This window comes from Girardinichthys multiradiatus, chromosome 21 (genome assembly GCF_021462225.1).
Source record: "Girardinichthys multiradiatus isolate DD_20200921_A chromosome 21, DD_fGirMul_XY1, whole genome shotgun sequence".
NCBI classification, from domain to species: Eukaryota; Metazoa; Chordata; class Actinopteri; order Cyprinodontiformes; family Goodeidae; genus Girardinichthys; species Girardinichthys multiradiatus.
In genome coordinates, this window is record NC_061813.1 from 19,741,497 (window position 1) to 19,760,572 (window position 19,076).

Here is a 19,076-nt window from a genome sequence, read left to right on the forward strand (position 1 = left end):
CATAAAACAAATGAGCTCTAAACAGCATCAGCACATTTTGGCCTCCAGCTTTTACAGAGGTACTGACACAACAATATGCCAGTGGTAACAGCGTAGTATGCGCTAGAAAACAAAATGACCTTTAAAGACATTACTTCTGTTTTAGTAAGGGACATTATCGCGCTGCTTCCTGAAAAGAGAGCCTGTGATTAATCTCATTCAAAGCAAAACCAGCATTGGAAATGACCGGCGGGATTCTGCTTATACATCACTATTACAACAAAAGCTCGAAAATGTATAGAACAGGAAGCACTTCCAGCATGTCTAGCGTTTGGTATATAGTTAAACCTTCATGGACTGTATATAAAAAGAAAAGTCTGGTCTGTGCTACTGAAGAGCAGCAGAGGCTTGTGTGTGGAAAGAGGGAGGGAGGTGCGGCGAACCAGCTCAGCAGCAGGCATTGCACGGCTCCGACTGTCACCTCCCATCCGTCGAGCTGTCATTTGACAGCAGCACACATGAACATCAGTGCTGCGGAGTTGGAGCTGACCTCCAGTGGACTTTAACGTCGTATTATCTGCTGCTCGGTGGTTTATGTCGAACAGGGAACGGACAAGACAGGATACGCCTCTGTCATCTCTACGGACTAACTACAAACGCGTAGGAGGACCTTGCAAGCTGGCTAGTAGTAGCGCTGGTTAGCTTGCGAGCTAACGGTAGCGAAGCAGAGGCGAGCGGGGGAGCCTGCTTCTGCTTTGTGCCGTCATATGGCCAACGAACGTCGGAGGGACTATAGCTGTTTGCCTGGTTGTCCGTTTAGCGTCATTCATTTGTCATTTTAATCTTTTCTTTTGGGAATAAACCCCTAGCTTGTTCGCAATTTCTCACGGGAATTGACGCGTCCTCTTGTTGTCAGTGTTTATTTTTTTTATTATTTTACGTTATTAACCGTTGGTGTTTGGTATCCTGTCTAGCTAGCTATGCTAATGCCAGCTCAGTGAGAGCTCCAGACGAGTCAAGGAAGGAAGAGTGTTGATGTGGGCTGCGGGAGGCGGAGGACGCTTTTAGGTGCAGGAGAGCAGCATTGTTAGCTTAGTCTCATCCTTTCTTAAGATAGAACCCAGACTGATTTTGACATTATAAGAAGACTCGGTCCATTCGGTTTGTTAGGTGGCTAAATGAATAGTGTTGACACTACTACATCGTGAGGCCACCGTGCCAGCTTCAAGAGGATACGCTCTCTACACATCATCCATCGCACAGACTGCAGCAACCACCCAGTTTGCTTGAAACATGGCTTCGGCGGCCAGCATCGCCGCATCTATTGCGAGCAAAACGAAGACGAAGAAGAAACACTTCGTCGCTCAGAAAGTGAAGCTTTTCCGTGCCAGCGACCCTCTGCTCAGCGTACTCATGTGGGGAGTCAATCACTCGGTAAGTCCGATCGTCTGATGTCTTGATGATGATCCTCACTTATTTCTCCTTCTCGCTCCTTTGATGTTTCACATTAAGCCACATTTGCTGTCAAAACCACGAGGCTTTGTGTTGTTACTGCTGAATGATAAACACGTGATGACACATGTCCAGTGGTTAGAGCTTTCTGTCAGTGTCATGACCGGGTGCAATCCTGCTAAAATGCAACTAAGTGAATAAAACATTAGTATCATAGGAAATATTCTGTGCTTTTGTATGCTTTGAAGTGATTGTGCGTGTCTGCTTGGGGTGTTAACTCCTCTATGGCTTCCTGTTGTGCATATATAGGATAAGCTTATATAGTACAGTGTGGAGAGAGAGCAGATCTTCCCTTCTGAGGCATCTTGTCTTCCTTTGGTAAATGTCGACTGTGACCTAGAACCTAACAGTCAGAAAGCATACAAATATGTCTGGCATCATGTAAATATTTTAATGCGCCTTACAACAAAGATTATAAACCGAGTAAGGCGTGTAATGTGTGAGGTTTTCTTGTGTTCCTTCTTAAAACATTTAAATGATGCATTTTCTTCAATTTACTGAGGGTTTTCTTCTTATATTGTTGTGGCGGGTTCTTTCGTGAATGTCTCCCTGGGAAAGCTGCTCCGCCTGGTACACGTCCACTTCTTTAACAAAATCCATTCTGCAAAAGACAGTGACTTTGTTATGTAACGTTTTAAAAACATGGGAAGAAATTTAAAATGATCTGTTTGAGCTAGAGACCGAAACGTAGCAATAGACAAATAGAATAAAGGTTGATGAATCTGAAAGTGTTTTGGAATAAGCCCGTTCAGGTTTGACTGCTCCTAATATTTTAGCTTTTGAAATAAAGATGAATGAGTACAGTCCAGATTTCATTCAAAAACTGAGATAGACCAGGGGTCGGGAACGTATGGCTCGCGACCCAGGTGTGGCTCTTTTGAGAATTTCATCTGGCTCGCAGAAAAACCATAATATATTCTCACTTTTTAATCCATCCATCGATTTTCCACTGCTCATGTCCTGTTCAGGGCTGCAGGAGCAATTGTTCATTATAATTGGATGATAATAGCCTATGTTGGCCATTGCTGGGTAAACAGGTAAACGCCCCCTTTTGAATCAGTCTGCTCAGTCATTAGCTCAAAGCTAACCCTTCGGCGAAGAAGATGGCGAAAAGAAAAAAAGATCAGGAGTATCGTACATTTCAGGACAAATGGACTGAACAATTCACCTTTGTGGAGGGAGCAGGTTCTGCGGTTCATTTGCAATGAAAAAATTGCATCGATGAAACGGTCAAATGTAAAGCGGCACTTCGACACACGCCATGCTACCTTTGCATCAAAATACCCTGCGGGAGACGGCAGAAAGAAAGCGTGCCAAGAGCTACTGAGCAGGGTGCAAGCTAGCCAGCAGCAACTCCGCCTGTGGACCCGGCAAGGTGACTATAATTTCGCTAGCCTTGCTGGATCTTTAGCAATAGTGAGGAACGGAAAACCATTCACAGATGGCGAGTATGCTAAAACGTTCGTGCTGGATGTAGCCAATTAACTTTTTGATGATCTTCCGAACAAAGACAAGATAATCAAACGGATACAAGACATGCCTCTTTCGGCAAGAACTGTGCATGATCGTACCATCATGTTGGCAAACCAAGTAGAGGAAATACAAGTGAAGGACATATATGCAGCGCCGTTCTTTTCTCTGGCTTTGGACGAGTCAATAGACGTAAGCCATTTGTCGCAGTTCAGTGTGATTGCAAGATATGCTGCTGGTGACAAACTGTGTGAAGAAAGTCTTGCTGTTCTGCCAATAAAAGGGTCCACAAGAGGTGAGGATTTATTCAAGTCTTTCATGGAGTTTGCTCAAGACAAAAATCTACCTATGGATAAACTTTTCTCAGTGTGTACTGATGGTGCTCTGTGTATGGAGGGGAAAAACAAAGGATTTGTTGCACTTCTCCGTAAACATGAAAATAGACCCATCCTAAGTTTCCACTGCATTTTACACTAGGAGGCACTTTGTGTTCAGATGTGTGATGGGCAGCTTGGCGAAGTGATGTTGCTGGTCATTCGTGTGATCAACTTTATTGTTGCCTTAAATGATCGCCAGTTTAAAACACTGCTGGATGAAGTTGGAAGTAACTATCACGGTCTACTTTTGCACAGCAATGTGCATTGGTTATCAAGAGGGAAGGTGCTTAGCCGTTTTGCGGCTTGCCTGAACAAAATCCGGACTTTACTTGAGATGAAAGGCATCGAGCATCCTGAGCTAGCGGAAACTGAGTGGCTCCTCAAGTTTTACTATCTCGTGGATATGACTGAACATCTGAATCACCTCAACGTTAAAATGCAAGGTATTAGAAATACAGTGTTATCCCTTCAACAAGCCGTGTTTGCTTTTGAAAACAAGCTGGAGCTCTTTATCATGGATCTTGAAACAGGTCGTTTACTACATTTTGAAAAACTGAGACAATTTAAAGATGCATGCACAGCAAGTGAGCCCACTCAAAACTTTAATCTCCACCAGCTAGCTGGCTTCACATCCAGTCTCCTACAGTCGTTCAAAGCACGCTTTGGAGAATTTCGTGAGCACACTTGTCTTTTTAAGTTCATCACCCATCCAAACGAGTGTTCACTAAACACAGCCAGCCGGAGTTACATTCCTGGTGTCTCCGTCAGAGATTTTGAAGCAGAAGTGGCTGACCTGAAAGCCTCAGACATGTGGGTGAAAAAGTTCAAGTCACTAAATGAAGATTTGGAAAGAATCGCACGACAGGAAGTGGAGTTGGCGAGCAAGCACATGTGGACAGAAATGAAAAATCTTCAACCCGAAGACCAGCTGATTTATCAAAACTTGGAACGCGCTTCCTGTCACATACCACACACTGCAGCATGTGAGTATTGCTGTGTTGACCATGTTTGGATCTACGTATGCATGTGAGCAGTCATTCTCACATCTTAAAAACATCAAGTCCAACCTACGATCACGTTTAACGGATGAAAGCCTCAATGCTTGCATGAAGCTCAACCTCACCAAGTACCAACCAGACTACAAAGCCATCAGCAAATCCATGCAGCACCAGAAGTCGCATTAATGGTATTATAACATTATTCAAATTTTAACTAACTCTGAGTCAAAAAGGTTCCCTTCCCCTGATTTAAAAGAATACATTCAGATGCTTATTATACTCGCATTTAATTGAATTCTGTCTTGAAATATGTTATATGGCTCTTACTGAAATAAATTTCCAAATATTTTGCTTTCATGGCTCTCTGAGCCAAAAAGGTTCCTGACCCCTGAGATAGACCTTTACTTCAGCTGCAAGGGATGCTTTGAATCATACACAAACCTGCAAGCCATTAGCCACCAGTGGTGTGCTGCAATACGTTCTTACATTTCTTACACTGTGCACAAGACGGGTGCAGCATTCCCTACTGACTGACATTGCAAACAAACAATAGAAGGTTATTTTAAAGAGGAACTGACAAACTACTTTCTTTTTTATCCTAGAGTGCTTGTGGTGCTCCCTAGACTAACCCAGTGCAGTCAACTACATCCCCCATATTAAAAACATAAGAGCAAATACTGTTTATGTTATAAACATGGTTGTCAGGCCAATCTGTTGATTGCAGACGTTTTAGAAAGTGAACTAAATCAACTGAACTGGTTTTTTATGGCGCTTTCACCACAAGTAACAAAAAAAGCCTGTCAACTGACGGAAATGCAGCTTGGCTCATTTTAAAACAGGTATGCTGTGGTTTTGCTTACTCTCTTAATTTTATTAGCTAAAAAAAGGTCCTGACATAGTTTATAGATGTCCATAGTTGTCATCATACTAAATTGGAGCCCAAAGCCATTTACATCAAACTTTGTAACTATTTGTTTTATATTTAATAAATGTTGCTTTTATAACAAACCATTCTGGAAACTGGGAAGGTCCTCTTGGAGCTGAATACCTCTACTAGAAATGATGAAGCAATGCAGTATATATGGAGGGGGACCCATAGATGCAGCTGCAATTGTGATAAAAAAAAAGTAAGGAATCGTGCAAACACAACCACTGACTTCTTCTTAAACAAGTGTCAAAAAAAGAGGTAAATTTTCTATATACGGGTCTTAGTAATGGATTCTGATGCAGAACTCCTAAATGGTTCTGGCTTAGAGGATAGATGGGACTGTGGTAACTCAGACTTAAAGCATAGAGTTACAATTTCTGTAAAAATATTGTCTTTATTTCACAGTTTTTATTGGTTTTACAGTAGTCATGCTGTAAAGGGCAGATGAAAACACAAATGTGTATTTTGAGTTAACGCAACCAAACTACATCTTTTTTTTGTCAAGTGCTCTCAGCCAACTATTGCAACATGCGGGGACGTTTCACACGTCAGCTGGCCTAGTTTGCTTATTCTACGATGTACCGTACACCTCAGCGGAAATGCAGAACATCTAGTAATGGGATGTCTATTAGCTCCTTTAAAAACAAGCTGGGGCTTTTTTTTTATAGTTTTGGGTGTTTTTCTAATCAAATTTTTCCTTTTAAATTTTTGTTTCTTTTTTTTTTTGCATTTTTAGTTCACCAGTAAGGTAGGTCTGTGCAGCCTGTGGATATGAATGGAGACTGGGTGTTGCAGCTATGTGCCAAACTAAATGGCCAATTCGTCTGTTCCAAATCTGTAGCATTGTAGAAATAAAAAAAACACTTTACCTTTAAATTTGCACCAAGTTTCTTATCAGTATTCGGATTTAGTTGTTTTTAATTCATAGATTTGATAAATACCATTACAGGGCTTACTGTCATTACTTGCAGTTGTTGGGAATTCTTCAGTTTGTGGAGTTAAAAAGGACTGAAGGTTTTAAGATCCTTTTTAGGGATTTTTTTTTCCTTCTTCTGAAACCTCAACTACCAATCTCTGCCCAAAAAAACCCTGAAATTACTTCATTGTCCCTTTTTTATCAGTAAATTATAATGTCACTTTAATGTATTCAACCAACGACATCCTGCATAATTTCATGAAATCTTGCATGCATGCATGACAGAACCCTCTAATTATCCAGCTTTGCCACTTTTTTGTAAACAAGTGTTTACTAGGCATACTCGTGTAGCTATTTAAGATAAACCTTCAAACTGAAATCGGAACACTTCTGTTATCAGATGGACAAATATAAGGTATTTTAACTGAAAATAGTTATTATAATATCACAATGGACAAATAAAATTATTTCTAAAAATGCATAAGGTTAAACAAACAAAAGAAATTGAGCTTACAGCCTGGAAATTTCAAACAAGGCAGTTCTTCATGCCATGGATTTTCAAAGGTAGTCGCACAAAGAGGGTTTCATTTATTCATGCTGATGACACATAAGACGGCCCACGGGATATTTCATCATAAAATTACATTACCGTACAAATTTAAGAGCCACCCTAATAGAGGGCTAAGATTTCAAGTGTCTCTCGTTTTGTAGAAATGAGCAGAAATCAGATTTTTCTGACCACACAAAAAAATGCTTGTCCCGCAAACACTCGCCCAGAAGCATGTGCTTATTGGTGCAGTGTTAGAGTTACACTTAGGTTTGGATTACACATCCTCAAAATAGCCTCATGAATCTAAAGCCAAGAGCTCTCAAGATGCAAACGTGTAGTTCTTTACCTAAGCCATAGTTTGGTTGGATTACTGTCCACCTGGCTGTGGTGCTAAGCCTGGGGGCAAAGTAAGGTTCAAAGCACGTCTGCCTTCGTACAGCTTTGCGGTGCTCATTATTAGTTCACTGTTAACTGCTACTTCTGAAGGAAGTTGCAGATTGATACCTTATGTCATCAAATATGACATAAACCTGCAAGTAAAACAAATCTGTAGTGATAATTTGTCAAATAAAACTCTTTAAATGTTTTATGTTTGTATAATTCGAATTCTTAACCTTTAAGAATACACCAGTGTACAGCGCTTGATTATTCATCCATGCCCATAAACACTAACTTGTCTCAATAAAGGGTCATATTAATTTCAGCATTTTCACTGTTGCGTCTAAGAACTGTGCTGAAGAGGCACATGTTTGGAGAGCGTTCATGTTCAAACAATTCTCTTGGATCGCACTTTAGGGAGCAGGGAATTGGCTGGCACATTTTCTTCTCATGCCTTTAGGCTACGTCTCCTGCTGTTTTATTTTAGAAAGTACTACTTGCTTTCTTGTAGAAATCGCATTCTGAATTGGATCACCAGATTGAGCCACTGAGTAAGGGTGTGATGGCTAATGAAGGCATTATTACAGGGTTACTTACTACACTGAAGTGATTATAGAAGTAACCTCAGTCTGTAAATAACAGGACACTGCAATGGAACAGTTTCAGGGTGAGGCTTGAGAATGCAAACATGCAAATACTTGCACTGATGTTCAGGTTCTACAAATGCAACCCCCACCCTCAAATGCAACTGGCTTACCCCGAAACCAGAGTTTGGTGGGATTGGTCACTTCCCGAAGCCAGTCGTGTAAGAGAAACCACACAGACCAATAAACGGAAGAGGACAATTGTTATTATGTCAGCAGAGGTTTGTTGGGGGTTTTTACCTTTTGTTTTGTTCCAGACTGAGCATTTAAGTTTTCACTGTCACATATTACACACATTAGCCCAGATTATTTAAGTGTTTGCTAATATATCACAAATATCACATGTATAATTTAGAATAGTTTAACTCTGACTTTCAAGATGTTTGCATGAATCCACCATATATTTTCCATTATAGCACAAGCTTTTCTATATACTGGCTTATAACCTCTTTTCGTTCAAATTTTAAATTATTAGCTTAGGACCGTCTTTTTTTTTTTTTTTTTTTTTTACTTTTTTGTCAAAATTTTCTTTAGCAAATCAGCAGATTTTTTTTCTTTTACCTCCTCTTGTGTAGATTACACACTTGCCTTGCAAAAGTATTTACCTCCCTTTGCATTGTTTTTTATATTTTGTTACTTTACAACGTGGAATTAAAAAGGACTGTTTGAGAGTTCGCACGATTTCATTTGCAGCACGCCTACAACTTTGAAGATTCTTTTTTTTATTATTGTGACGCAAACAACGAAGTAACAGAAAACCTCAGCTTGCATAACCTTTCACCAGAGGTTGGTAGATTTTTTTCGTTTCAACTCACAGGGTGGAAAAAATCCTGTCATAATTTATTTTTACTTTATTTTTTTAAATGATAATTAAATATTCACTAGCATTTATTTTCATTTCTGCATGTTCGTTTGTCCTTAGGAAAATCTGTTTCTCTTATTGGCTTTTTTTTCACACACGTCGGAGAACATTTTTCCATCCTCCCTCCTCAGCCAGAAGAACTCGTGCTCCCACTGAACCCTGTACTCCTGCCCTACCTCCTTACTGCCGCTTGCTCGCTGTGTAGTTGCCAAAGACGGCAACTACATCTTCCTCTGTATCAGTCCCTCTTCTGTCAACACCATCGTCGTTATTGGGCTTTTTGAAGAAACTTTGGACATTCAGCTGCCCTGACATTTTTCTGAGTGAAGCCATTAAGGTCACGTATCAAGTGAGAAAACAGCTAATTAATATGCTACTTCGCCACCAAGTGGCCAGGGGTGTGAATTGCAATCTGTCGAAATGACAGATGGCCTTACGGTGAAAAACGAAAAATATTTGGTAACGCGACCCCTGCTGTTCACACCTCCTAAAGTTAGTACTTTGTAGAGCCTCCTTTTGCAGCAATTATAGCTACAAGTCACCTTGGATAAGTCTCTACAATCTTGCCACTGGGATTTTTTGCCCATTCCTCAAGGCCAAACAGCCATCTTCTAACCACAGATTCTCAGTTGGATTGAGGCCTGGACTCTGGCCATTCCAACACATTTAAATTTTTCCTATTTAATCACTCGAGTTTTGCTTTAGCAGTACGCTTCTGGTCATTGTCCTGCTGAAAGGTGAACCTTCGTCCCAATCTCAAATCACTGGCCAATTGACACAGGTTTTGCTCAAAAATATCCCTGTATTCAGCACCACCCCTCTTTCCCTCTACTCAGACCAGTTTCCCAGTTCATCCTGCTGAAAAACATCCTCACAGCATGATGCTGCCACCACCATGTTTCACTGTCGGGATGGTGTTCTTGGGTGATTGGATGGATTGGGTTTGCGCCAGACATGACGTTTTCCTTGGTGGCTGGAAGTTCATTTTTAGTCTCATCTCACCAGAGCACCTCTCTCCATACATTCGGGAAATTGCCCACATGCCTTTTGGCAAACACAAAACATGCCCTCTTATTTTTAACAAAGTGATTTATTTCTATGGCATGTACTCTATGGCGTGTACGGCTCATTGTGGTCCTGTGGACAGATACGCCAGTCTCTGCTGTGAAACTCTGCAACTCCCTCAGGGTTTTCTTTGGTCTCTGTGCCTCTCTGATTAATGCCCTTCTTGCCCGATATGTGACTTTTGGTGAACGGCCCTCTCATGGCAGGTTTGTTGTGGTACCATGTGCTTTCTATTTAAAGATGATGCGTTTGGTGGTCTTCCAGGGGAACATCAGATATTTGGATATTTCTTTATAACCCCACCCTGACTTGTTCTTCTCAACAACCTTGTCCCTGACTTGTTTGGAGATCTCCTTGGTCTTCATGGTGTGATGCCTCTTGCTTAGTGGTGTTGCAGCCTTTCAGAAAAGCTGTGTTTATACTGACAGATCATGTGACACTTTAATTGCACACAAGTAGACTTCATTTCACTGATATGTGACTTTTGAAGGTAACTGGTTCCACAAGAACTTTATAGGGGCTTCATAGCCAAGGGGATGGAAACATATACAGGTCCTTCTCAAAATATTAGCATATTGTGATAAAGTTCATTATTTTCCATAATGTAATGATGAAAATTTAACATTCATATATTTTAGATTCATTGCACACTAACTGAAATATTTCAGGTCTTTTATTGTCTTAATACAGATGATTTTGGCATACAGCTCATGAAAACCCAAAATTCCTATCTCACAAAATTAGCATATTTCATCCGACCAATAAAAGAAAAGTGTTTTTAATACAAAAAACGTCAACCTTCAAATAATCATGTACAGTTATGCACTCAATACTTGGTCGGGAATCCTTTTGCAGAAATGACTGCTTCAATGCGGCGTGGCATGGAGGCAATCAGCCTGTGGCACTGCTGAGGTCTTATGGAGGCCCAGGATGCTTCGATAGCGGCCTTTAGCTCATCCAGAGTGTTGGGTCTTGAGTCTCTCAACGTTCTCTTCACAATATCCCACAGATTCTCTATGGGGTTCAGGTCTGGAGAGTTGGCAGGCCAATTGAGCACAGTGATACCATGGTCAGTAAACCATTTACCAGTGGTTTTGGCACTGTGAGCAGGTGCCAGGTCGTGCTGAAAAATAAAATCTTCATCTCCATAAAGCTTTTCAGCAGATGGAAGCATGAAGTGCTCCAAAATCTCCTGATAGCTAGCTGCATTGACCCTGCCCTTGATAAAACACAGTGGACCAACACCAGCAGCTGACACGGCACCCCAGACCATCACTGACTGTGGTACTTGACACTGGACTTCTGGGATTTTGGCATTTCCTTCTCCCCAGTCTTCCTCCAGACTCTGGCACCTTGATTTCCGAATGACATGCAGAATTTGCTTTCATCCGAAAAAAGTACTTTGGACCACTGAGCAACAGTCCAGTGCTGCTTCTCTGTAGCCCAGGTCAGGCGCTTCTGCCGCTGTTTCTGGTTCAAAAGTGGCTTGACCTGGGGAATGCGGCACCTGTAGCCCATTTCCTGCACACGCCTGTGCATGGTGGCTCTGGATGTTTCTACTCGAGACTCAGTCCACTGCTTCCACAGGTCCCCCAAGGTCTGGAATCGGCCCTTCTCCACAATCTTCCTCAGGGTCCGGTCACCTCTTCTCGTTGTGCAGCATTTTCTGCCACACTTTTTCCTTCCCACAGACTTCCCACTGAGGTGCCTTGATACAGCACGCTGGGAACAGCCTATTCGTTCAGAAATGTCTTTCTGTGTCTTACCCTCTTGCTTGAGAGTGTCAATAGTGGCCTTCTGGACAGCAGTCAGGTCAGCAGTCTTACCCATGATTGGGGTTTTGAGTGATGAACCAGGCTGCGAGTTTTAAAGGCCTCAGGAATCTTTTGCAGGTGTTTAGAGTTAACTCGTTGATTCAGATGATTAGGTTCATAGCTCGTTTAGAGACCCTTTTAATGATATGCTAATTTTGTGAGATAGGAATTTTGGGTTTTCATGAGCTGTATGCCAAAATCATCCGTATTAAGACAATAAAAGACCTGAAATATTTCAGTTAGTGTGCAATTAATCTAAAATATATGAATGTTAAATTTTCATCATTACATTATGGAAAATAATTAACTTTATCACAATATGCTAATATTTTGAGAAGGACCTGTACACATGCTAATTTTCTTATTTTTTTAAATTCTTTTTTATTTAGATATAATTTTCACTTCCCCAACTTAGACTATTTTGTGCAGATCCATCACATAAAATAAGATTAAGAAAAATTTAAATTACAGGTTGGAATGTGAAAAAATAGGTAAAAAGCCAAGGGTGTGTGGAGGACACTTTTGCAAGGCCCCGTAAAGTCACAGCTCTCCTCTCTTCCTTTTCTTTTCTGTGTCTCTGTCTTAATTGACGTAGCTATGTCTCATTCTGTGTATTGCATGGGATGGAGGGTGCTATAAATATCTTCAGGAGTGACTCAGCACTAATATTTCTGGTGATTCTGGGTAAAAAAACAAGGAAAGGTTTTACCTCACTTCCCCATACACTGAGGGGAAGACTGAAATGCGTCAAGGTATCTTTTGATGTCATTCTAGTCTCGGTCTCAATAAAACACGTTTTTAATTGCTGTTGCTCTTGATGATTAACTTCTTTTTTTTTTTTCAGGACAAAGATACTCAATGATTGCATGCTGTGCTCCACTTATTCAATGTATATCTATACATAGCCTTTTAAAAAAAAACTAGGCAATGATATAAAGCAAATGTTAGGTTGCTGCCTGATGCAGTACTGTTCATGGCTAATTTGTAAAGAGGATCCACGTGGGCTAGTGAATTTTTGTTTCTAATATATAGTGCAGTGTTATGTACAAAATGCAGAGAAAAATTCAGATGTTTTTTTTTAATGATATATAATGGCAAAAATTCAGATGGTACCTTCCTTGAAATTAAGCAGTGATATGCATACATTATTCTTATATGGTCTCTACCAAACGTTAAGGTTTCAATTGTGACATCTGATGCATGATGCAGCCTTTAAAATTTATTTTTACACCTGTTATTGGTGTTTTGTTGCAGTATTTCAGAATTTCTTTAAGATTGGGCTTTTCTTTCCGATACAAAAGGCAAATAATAAACTGATGGCCATTTCTGTCAGGTGGAAGGATGGCCAATGTCTGGGTTCTAGTGTTGGGGATGCTTTGTCTTTTATCACAATTTAACACTCTATATTCCACATTTAGTTGATTTTTTTTATTTGTTTTATTCAGTGTGCAGTAACCAACACATAGAGATATTGTACACCAGCATCCGCTATAATAATTTTTTTTATAGAGCACTGTGAGAACCTGATAGGTGACAGTAGTTATCAATTTATGCAAATGTCAAGGATTCATACATCTCCAAAGCATGACCACCTCTAGGCAAATCAGATCACAATCTTGTTTTTTGCTGCTCCAAATTTAAGCCCCTTGTTCAAAGGCCTGTAAGACCTGTAAGTTAGTTAGTTATCAATACCAGGGCATTACCAGATTATTTATATCACTAGATTATTTACATTAGAGCCAGATGAGAATATTTACTCTGATAAATATCAGGGTTTTTTTTTGTTTCTGACCAGCCCCAAATCAGAAATTAGAATTTGTTTGACAACAAAACACTTTGGTGTGGATGCTGTTACTGAGTGAATAAGATATTATCCAGTTCCTGTCAAGAACCGATTTATCACGTTTTGCTCAGAAGCTGATAGCTCGATGGAATATTGGTAGTGTCTACTTCCAGAAATGTATTTAAGGCATAAATCTAAACTTATTTTAAAATATTTGCCCTTTTTTGTTTTTATCAGTCTTATCATAATAATAAGACTGGTAAAGAATTTTACAGTAAAGAAAAAAAAAACATTTTTCTGACGCTTTCATTGGCTTATTCACAGTAAATGTTAGGAAATAATAGCTGTTAAGTTCACATATTTTACATAAACCTCTAAATTCAAACCCTATGCCCTTTCTCCCAGCCTTGGTAGTGTTTACATGCAAGTCAGGTGGTTGAAATTGACCAGCATCTGTTATGCTTTTGAGCTGCCAAAAGAGCGTGTAGCAGAGTTGGCAAGTAGGTGTAAAGTGGATAAAGCCTGCCATACCAATTTATTTCTGTGAGTCTACATTATTGTTGGATGTTGCTGGCTTGATTGGGTCATTTGTGAACCAATTGCTATTTGATTGGTTGTTTTGTGGCCATATTGTGAAACTGTTTTGTTTAACACCCATCGCCCCCCCCCCCCCCCCCCCCCCCCCACAAAACCTCACGCCCTGATTTTTCAGATATTTTCGCACATATCAGTAGAGCAATCTTTTTTAACTACAGATTTAACAGCTGCTGGTATTTTGTTTGAAACGTACAGATAGTGATACTTCTTTATTTCTTTAATAGGTTTAGATTAGGAGGAAGTTGGTATGCACATTATATGAATGAACAAATGTACTTATATGTGTGATAACACATTAAATAACAGTAACCGATTATCAGAAATCAGACAAATGAAGAATAAAGTTCAGAGCCATAGCTTTCCTCTGTCTCCCTCCAGTTCTGATTAGTCATTTGCCACCTCAAGAAGTAAGATCTCTGTCCTCTCAGTTCTCTGCATGGTGTTATCAGCTCAAGTCAATGTTCAGAAAAACAACGTTCTGCCATGTGCTGACTGAGCATGCTCTTTCTCACTAACTTCCTGTCCAATGGAGCAACATAGCAGAGTTGCTTCACCCTGGGCCGGAAAACCAGTCTTCATTGCCATGGAGACGAGAAGGAAGTGGCGGTGTGAAATTTTGTCTGCAAGTTTGATAACTGGAGGAGGATGAGCAGAGACACACATGAGTTTGTTAATTGTAGAAGCTACTCCCCCCACAACCCTAAGATTTCTGTACTTATTTAACCACATAATTTAAAGAGCAACATTAAACAGTGTTTAGCAACCATTGTTTGAACGGCTTATTATCCAAACCAGACTTTTACAGTGGGTCATTTTGATAAAGACGCTCACCGAAACTACTCTTTCAAGGTTTTGAAGTAGAAAAATTCAAAGGATGAAATGGGGACATTTGTTACTAAAACCGGTAATGGTACAAAAATAGTCAGGGCAACAGATGTGATGCTTTTTTAACTTTAGTGTTGAGAACCTTGTCTTCCCTTTATTCAAGAAATATTTTCATTGTAGCTTAATGTCTGCTTCTATTTATGTCAAGGATTGTGCAATGCAGGCCTCACAGACTTGGATATCTGCATATATTGTTAGGCATTGTCTCTGCTCATGTGTAAAACACAGCCTTGTTGATTAGGTGACATCTCCCTACTGAGTACCAAGGATGCATCTGTTTTCTAACACCCAGCGTGACGTCAGTGCCTGTCACTCGAGGGTGCTGAAACATACTCGGATATGGCATCTGTTGACGACGCCACTCCAGTGTTTTCATTTCTATATCTTTTGCTGCTTGCTGCATATTGTTTAGTTTTTCTTTCTTCTTTTTTTTTCCATGCTCTCTTCCTATTCTCTGTGGTTTCATTTCATGACACTCATGTGGTTGAGCTGCTGCGGGCTGCACTTCCTTTTTTTGTTGGTATAGTAGTCTTTTTTTCTAAGGCTGCTTCAACTAGTCCACTTAATTGATGACATTGGCTATATTAATGCACTGACATGACTTCTTTTTGTCAACATAAAAATCTAGGAATTGATCTTTTATTTTCTCAATTTTAACAAAAGTTGCAGCCGTGTTCCTCCAAAGAGCTAGATTGGAAGAGAGTGGGTCAGCTGGTAGTACTTAAGGTCAGATGGCAACAAATGGGCGTTTGGGTATTCTATAAATGAAGTAGAAGCTATCCCAATGGGACGGGGGGTGTCAATCAGCTCTGATCGACGGAAGGTTGGCCGATGCCGATCTTTGGCCGGCCGATTGGTTCATTTCAAAAGTGATGTTCGTTCTTGTTTCTGAAGCTGGTTTAGGAACCTGCGGTTGTGTTCACCCAGTCGTGTCAGAATGTGAGCATGTAGGGCAGGTGACTCAGATCCAGTTACACAGGACGGATTTTAATGGCAGGTGTGAATGGTCGTGCTGAAGCTTTTGTGTTTCAGTATGGCATTGTACATGTTAACGCCAGGGCAGGAAAGCATTTTTACTAACTCAGATTTAAGGTTTGCCATTCAGTCCAAAGAAGTTTGATTGTTGAGCCAAATTCCAAATTTTACTTCTGTTCTGCTCTGTTCTTGATAAAAAGCAGAACAGACAAACTAACATGATCATAAACCGTGATCTAAGATGAAGAGTGGATCATGTGTAAAACAATAAATAAATAAATCCAATATATAAATTCATTCAAATAAGTTTGATACATAAATTAATAAGCATCAAACCAAAGCCTCCTACATTTTAAATGACCACATATTGTATAAAAACTTTGAGTTTGTAGCGTGTAAGAGCCTGACGGCTAGAGCATTTTTGGTTCAGGAGTATTTAAAAAACACTTGCTGAAATGTGAGGTTATTAATAGAAAGCTAACAAAGCCGCCTGCCAGCATTCTTGCCTGCAGGCCACCACAAAGAAACATGCACAGAGACAAGCACACATGCGTCATATGTTTATCAAGCTGTACCTGCTGTCATAACAAATGTCAGGTCTACGTAATGCAGCAATGTGGAGCATTGCCAGCTAGAATTGTCTAAGTCTAATTTAATGCAATTATTGTCATTTTCAAGGCTAGTAGTTTTGACTGGGGCTTTTGATTATTACAAAAATCCGTATCACAATTTATTGTGGTCAGTATTGATTAGTTGTTGAGTTTGGAAGACCATCACATTTACTATGAATAAACAGGCTTTGAGTGTACTTGCACAGCTGAGTAAGGCAAAAATAATTTTAAGAATCACATTTTATTTATCCTGCGATGGACTGGCGACCTGTCCAGGGTGTACCCCGCCTCTCGCCCATAGACTGCTGGAGATAGGCGCCGGCTCCCCCGTGACCCACTATGGAATAAGCGGTAGAAAATGACTGACTGACTTTTTAGTTATTACATTCTTTGTTGCAACTGTCCTCGGCCAAAAAGTTTTGCTCCGTTTGTAATTGTAATTATAATGTCACCACATTAACCCCTGACAAGACATAGTCTTGTCCTAACATAGCTTAGCCTAAAAAGCAAAACATATCAGCCTTACAGCACAGATAATGGCCCCTACCCATTTGGCCCACAGAAAAACATCTTACTGCCTCGCGTACATCAATGAGACGGACGTTTTTTTTTTTTTCTTACTTGCAAGCCTCCATCCTGTTTTAGTACATCTATTTAAAAATCCTCTAAACTTCAACAGTTCTGGGCCGATTTGTAGACTTCTCATCATACCAAGAGCTTAGACGAGGAGATTCATCCAGGCCTGAACTCGCTCACTAAAGGCCTTTCTCTAAGTCCTAATAATAACTTTGGGACTTCCTGCTTTGACTAAAATGAAAAAGAAATACTGGCCCAACAAGTTGGAGCTTTTAGAATTCAATGCTTGGTTATCAGAGATACTATAATTGACACAGGCATCTTTCTGGGCTACAGCATCTTCATTCATTCATTCATTCATTCATATTCCACTGTTGCTTAGTCCTGTGCAGGGTTGTGATCAGGCTGATGCCTCTCTTTATTGATCTGTGGTTCACAGGCAAAGTAGTAAAGCATACTTTTATTGGAAATGTGAGCAGCCTGACCAATACCAGGTCACACTGAGATCCTTATCTTTCTAGAATCATCAGCAGTAATGAATACGTTGTCATGTGAATGTGTTAAAACAGCAACCTTTGCACTAACCACTGTTAAAATGACTTTTGAGATCTAAAATGTTGCTTCATAAACCGCTTTTATAAGTTGAAAGAGACAGTTTATGTCATTTTTCAGAATTCCTGTGTTGGTGCTTTTTAATGCGTCCCAAGCAGCAGTTTAATGGGGCAAGATTTCCCCTCTGTCAGGCTTACTAGTTTTGGCAAATGGATTTTGTTCAAGCAGATAAATGTATTGACCTCTGTGTTTTTTTCCCCCTGTGATTCCAGCTCTTCATTTTTACCTTTCTTCACCTTGTTATGATGTGGTCATAATAATGTCGGCTCCCGTTGCTCAACGGCTTATTAACAAAGAGCCGCTGGCATCCATTGTTACTTACGTAAACAGTGCTGCTGTGTGACGTCATGCAGGTCGCTGTGGGATTGTGAACCGTTCAGACTGCAGTCTCATGGCGGTCGCATTTAATTAGCAGTTTGAATGACCACACAAAAATAAAATCTAACTCAAGCAAACAATTGGAATTGATTATCAGGACCTGCAGTGTGAACATAGCCTTCGTCTGGCTTCCTGGTTGCTTGTCTTGGAGCGAGCCAACTGTCTTAAATTTTATGATTTTCTTTAGTGTAAATATGTTGTGTCCTGTGATCTCCTACCGATGATCTTCTTTGTTTATCTTCACAGATTAACGAGCTAAGCCACGTTCAGGTTCCCATCATGCTCATGCCGGATGACTTCAAGGCCTATTCTAAGATTAAAGTGGACAACCACCTCTTTAACAAGTAAGATGTTTTATATGTTACAATGATCTAGTAAGAGATGTCTACCATCTCTTGAAATGTTACAAGACTAAAGAACATATTTCAGACTTGCACCATCGCAGGATCGATGCTCTGCATTCCCTGATTTGTTTTGTTTCTGTGTATACAGAGAGAACATGCCGAGCCATTTCAAATTCAAGGAGTACTGCCCCCTCGTGTTTCGGAACCTCAGAGAGAGGTTTGGTATTGACGATCAGGATTTCTCGGTACAAACTGATTTACAAACTGTTTACATTTCTTCTTTTTGATCCTTAAATTACCTGATCAATCTGAATAGGTAGGAGGCTGCCAGATAGTGTAGATCATGACTGAAGTACCGCCAGTGTGCTTTTTCTCTGCTGTTTGGGGTCCAATTTTGCAGTTCGTTGATTTTGTTTTTCCCACTTTCCTAGTAGGCCCCCGTTTCCCAGTGCAGTCAGTGATTTGGCAGTATGTGGAGGTCATTGTGTTCCAGCGCAGTCCAGCTGTCCTCCCTCCATGTTTACTTTAGGATTCAGTTGGTGTAAATGGGTAGCTTCCCAGTCCAAAGGAAGAGTAGAAGTTACTACGTTTCTTCCCTGTAGGGTTTAAACATAAAGTTTATGGGTTTCTTTGTTTGTTTTCGTCTTCTCTTTGTTGATGTCTTCCTAATTACTATGTTTAATCTCCGTTTTTAATTAACCATGTTTGTTGTAACCACCAGTTGATAACAATGTCAAGTAAATATTTAGAAGAGTACCTAAAGTACCAAATGTAATGGTCTTTTTTCCCCTCCCATAAAATGTTAAATCCAGTTGGAGATGT

At 40.2% G+C, this 19,076-nt stretch overlaps 1 protein-coding gene across 8 annotated transcripts in view; it reads left to right on the forward strand.

The window, feature by feature from the left end:
• The first annotated feature begins 390 nt into the window (after nucleotides 1-390).
• pip4k2aa (phosphatidylinositol-5-phosphate 4-kinase, type II, alpha a) overlaps nucleotides 391-19,076 on the forward strand; it is a 34,838-nt gene continuing 16,152 nt past the window's right edge. For 3 of the 8 annotated variants that reach the window (XR_007035683.1, XM_047349238.1, XM_047349241.1), the window contains exons 1-3: nucleotides 393-1,413; nucleotides 18,157-18,254; nucleotides 18,403-18,499. Coding sequence is in view for 7 of the 8 variants with exons in the window: in XM_047349238.1 (XP_047205194.1) it covers nucleotides 1,273-1,413; nucleotides 18,157-18,254; nucleotides 18,403-18,499 (336 nt within the window). In the remaining variant the exon portion in view is untranslated. Of the gene's footprint in view, nucleotides 1,414-18,156; nucleotides 18,255-18,402; nucleotides 18,500-19,076 lie in introns of all 8 variants that reach the window. The other 5 variants (XM_047349240.1, XM_047349242.1, XM_047349244.1 and 2 more) reach the window with 3 other exon arrangements.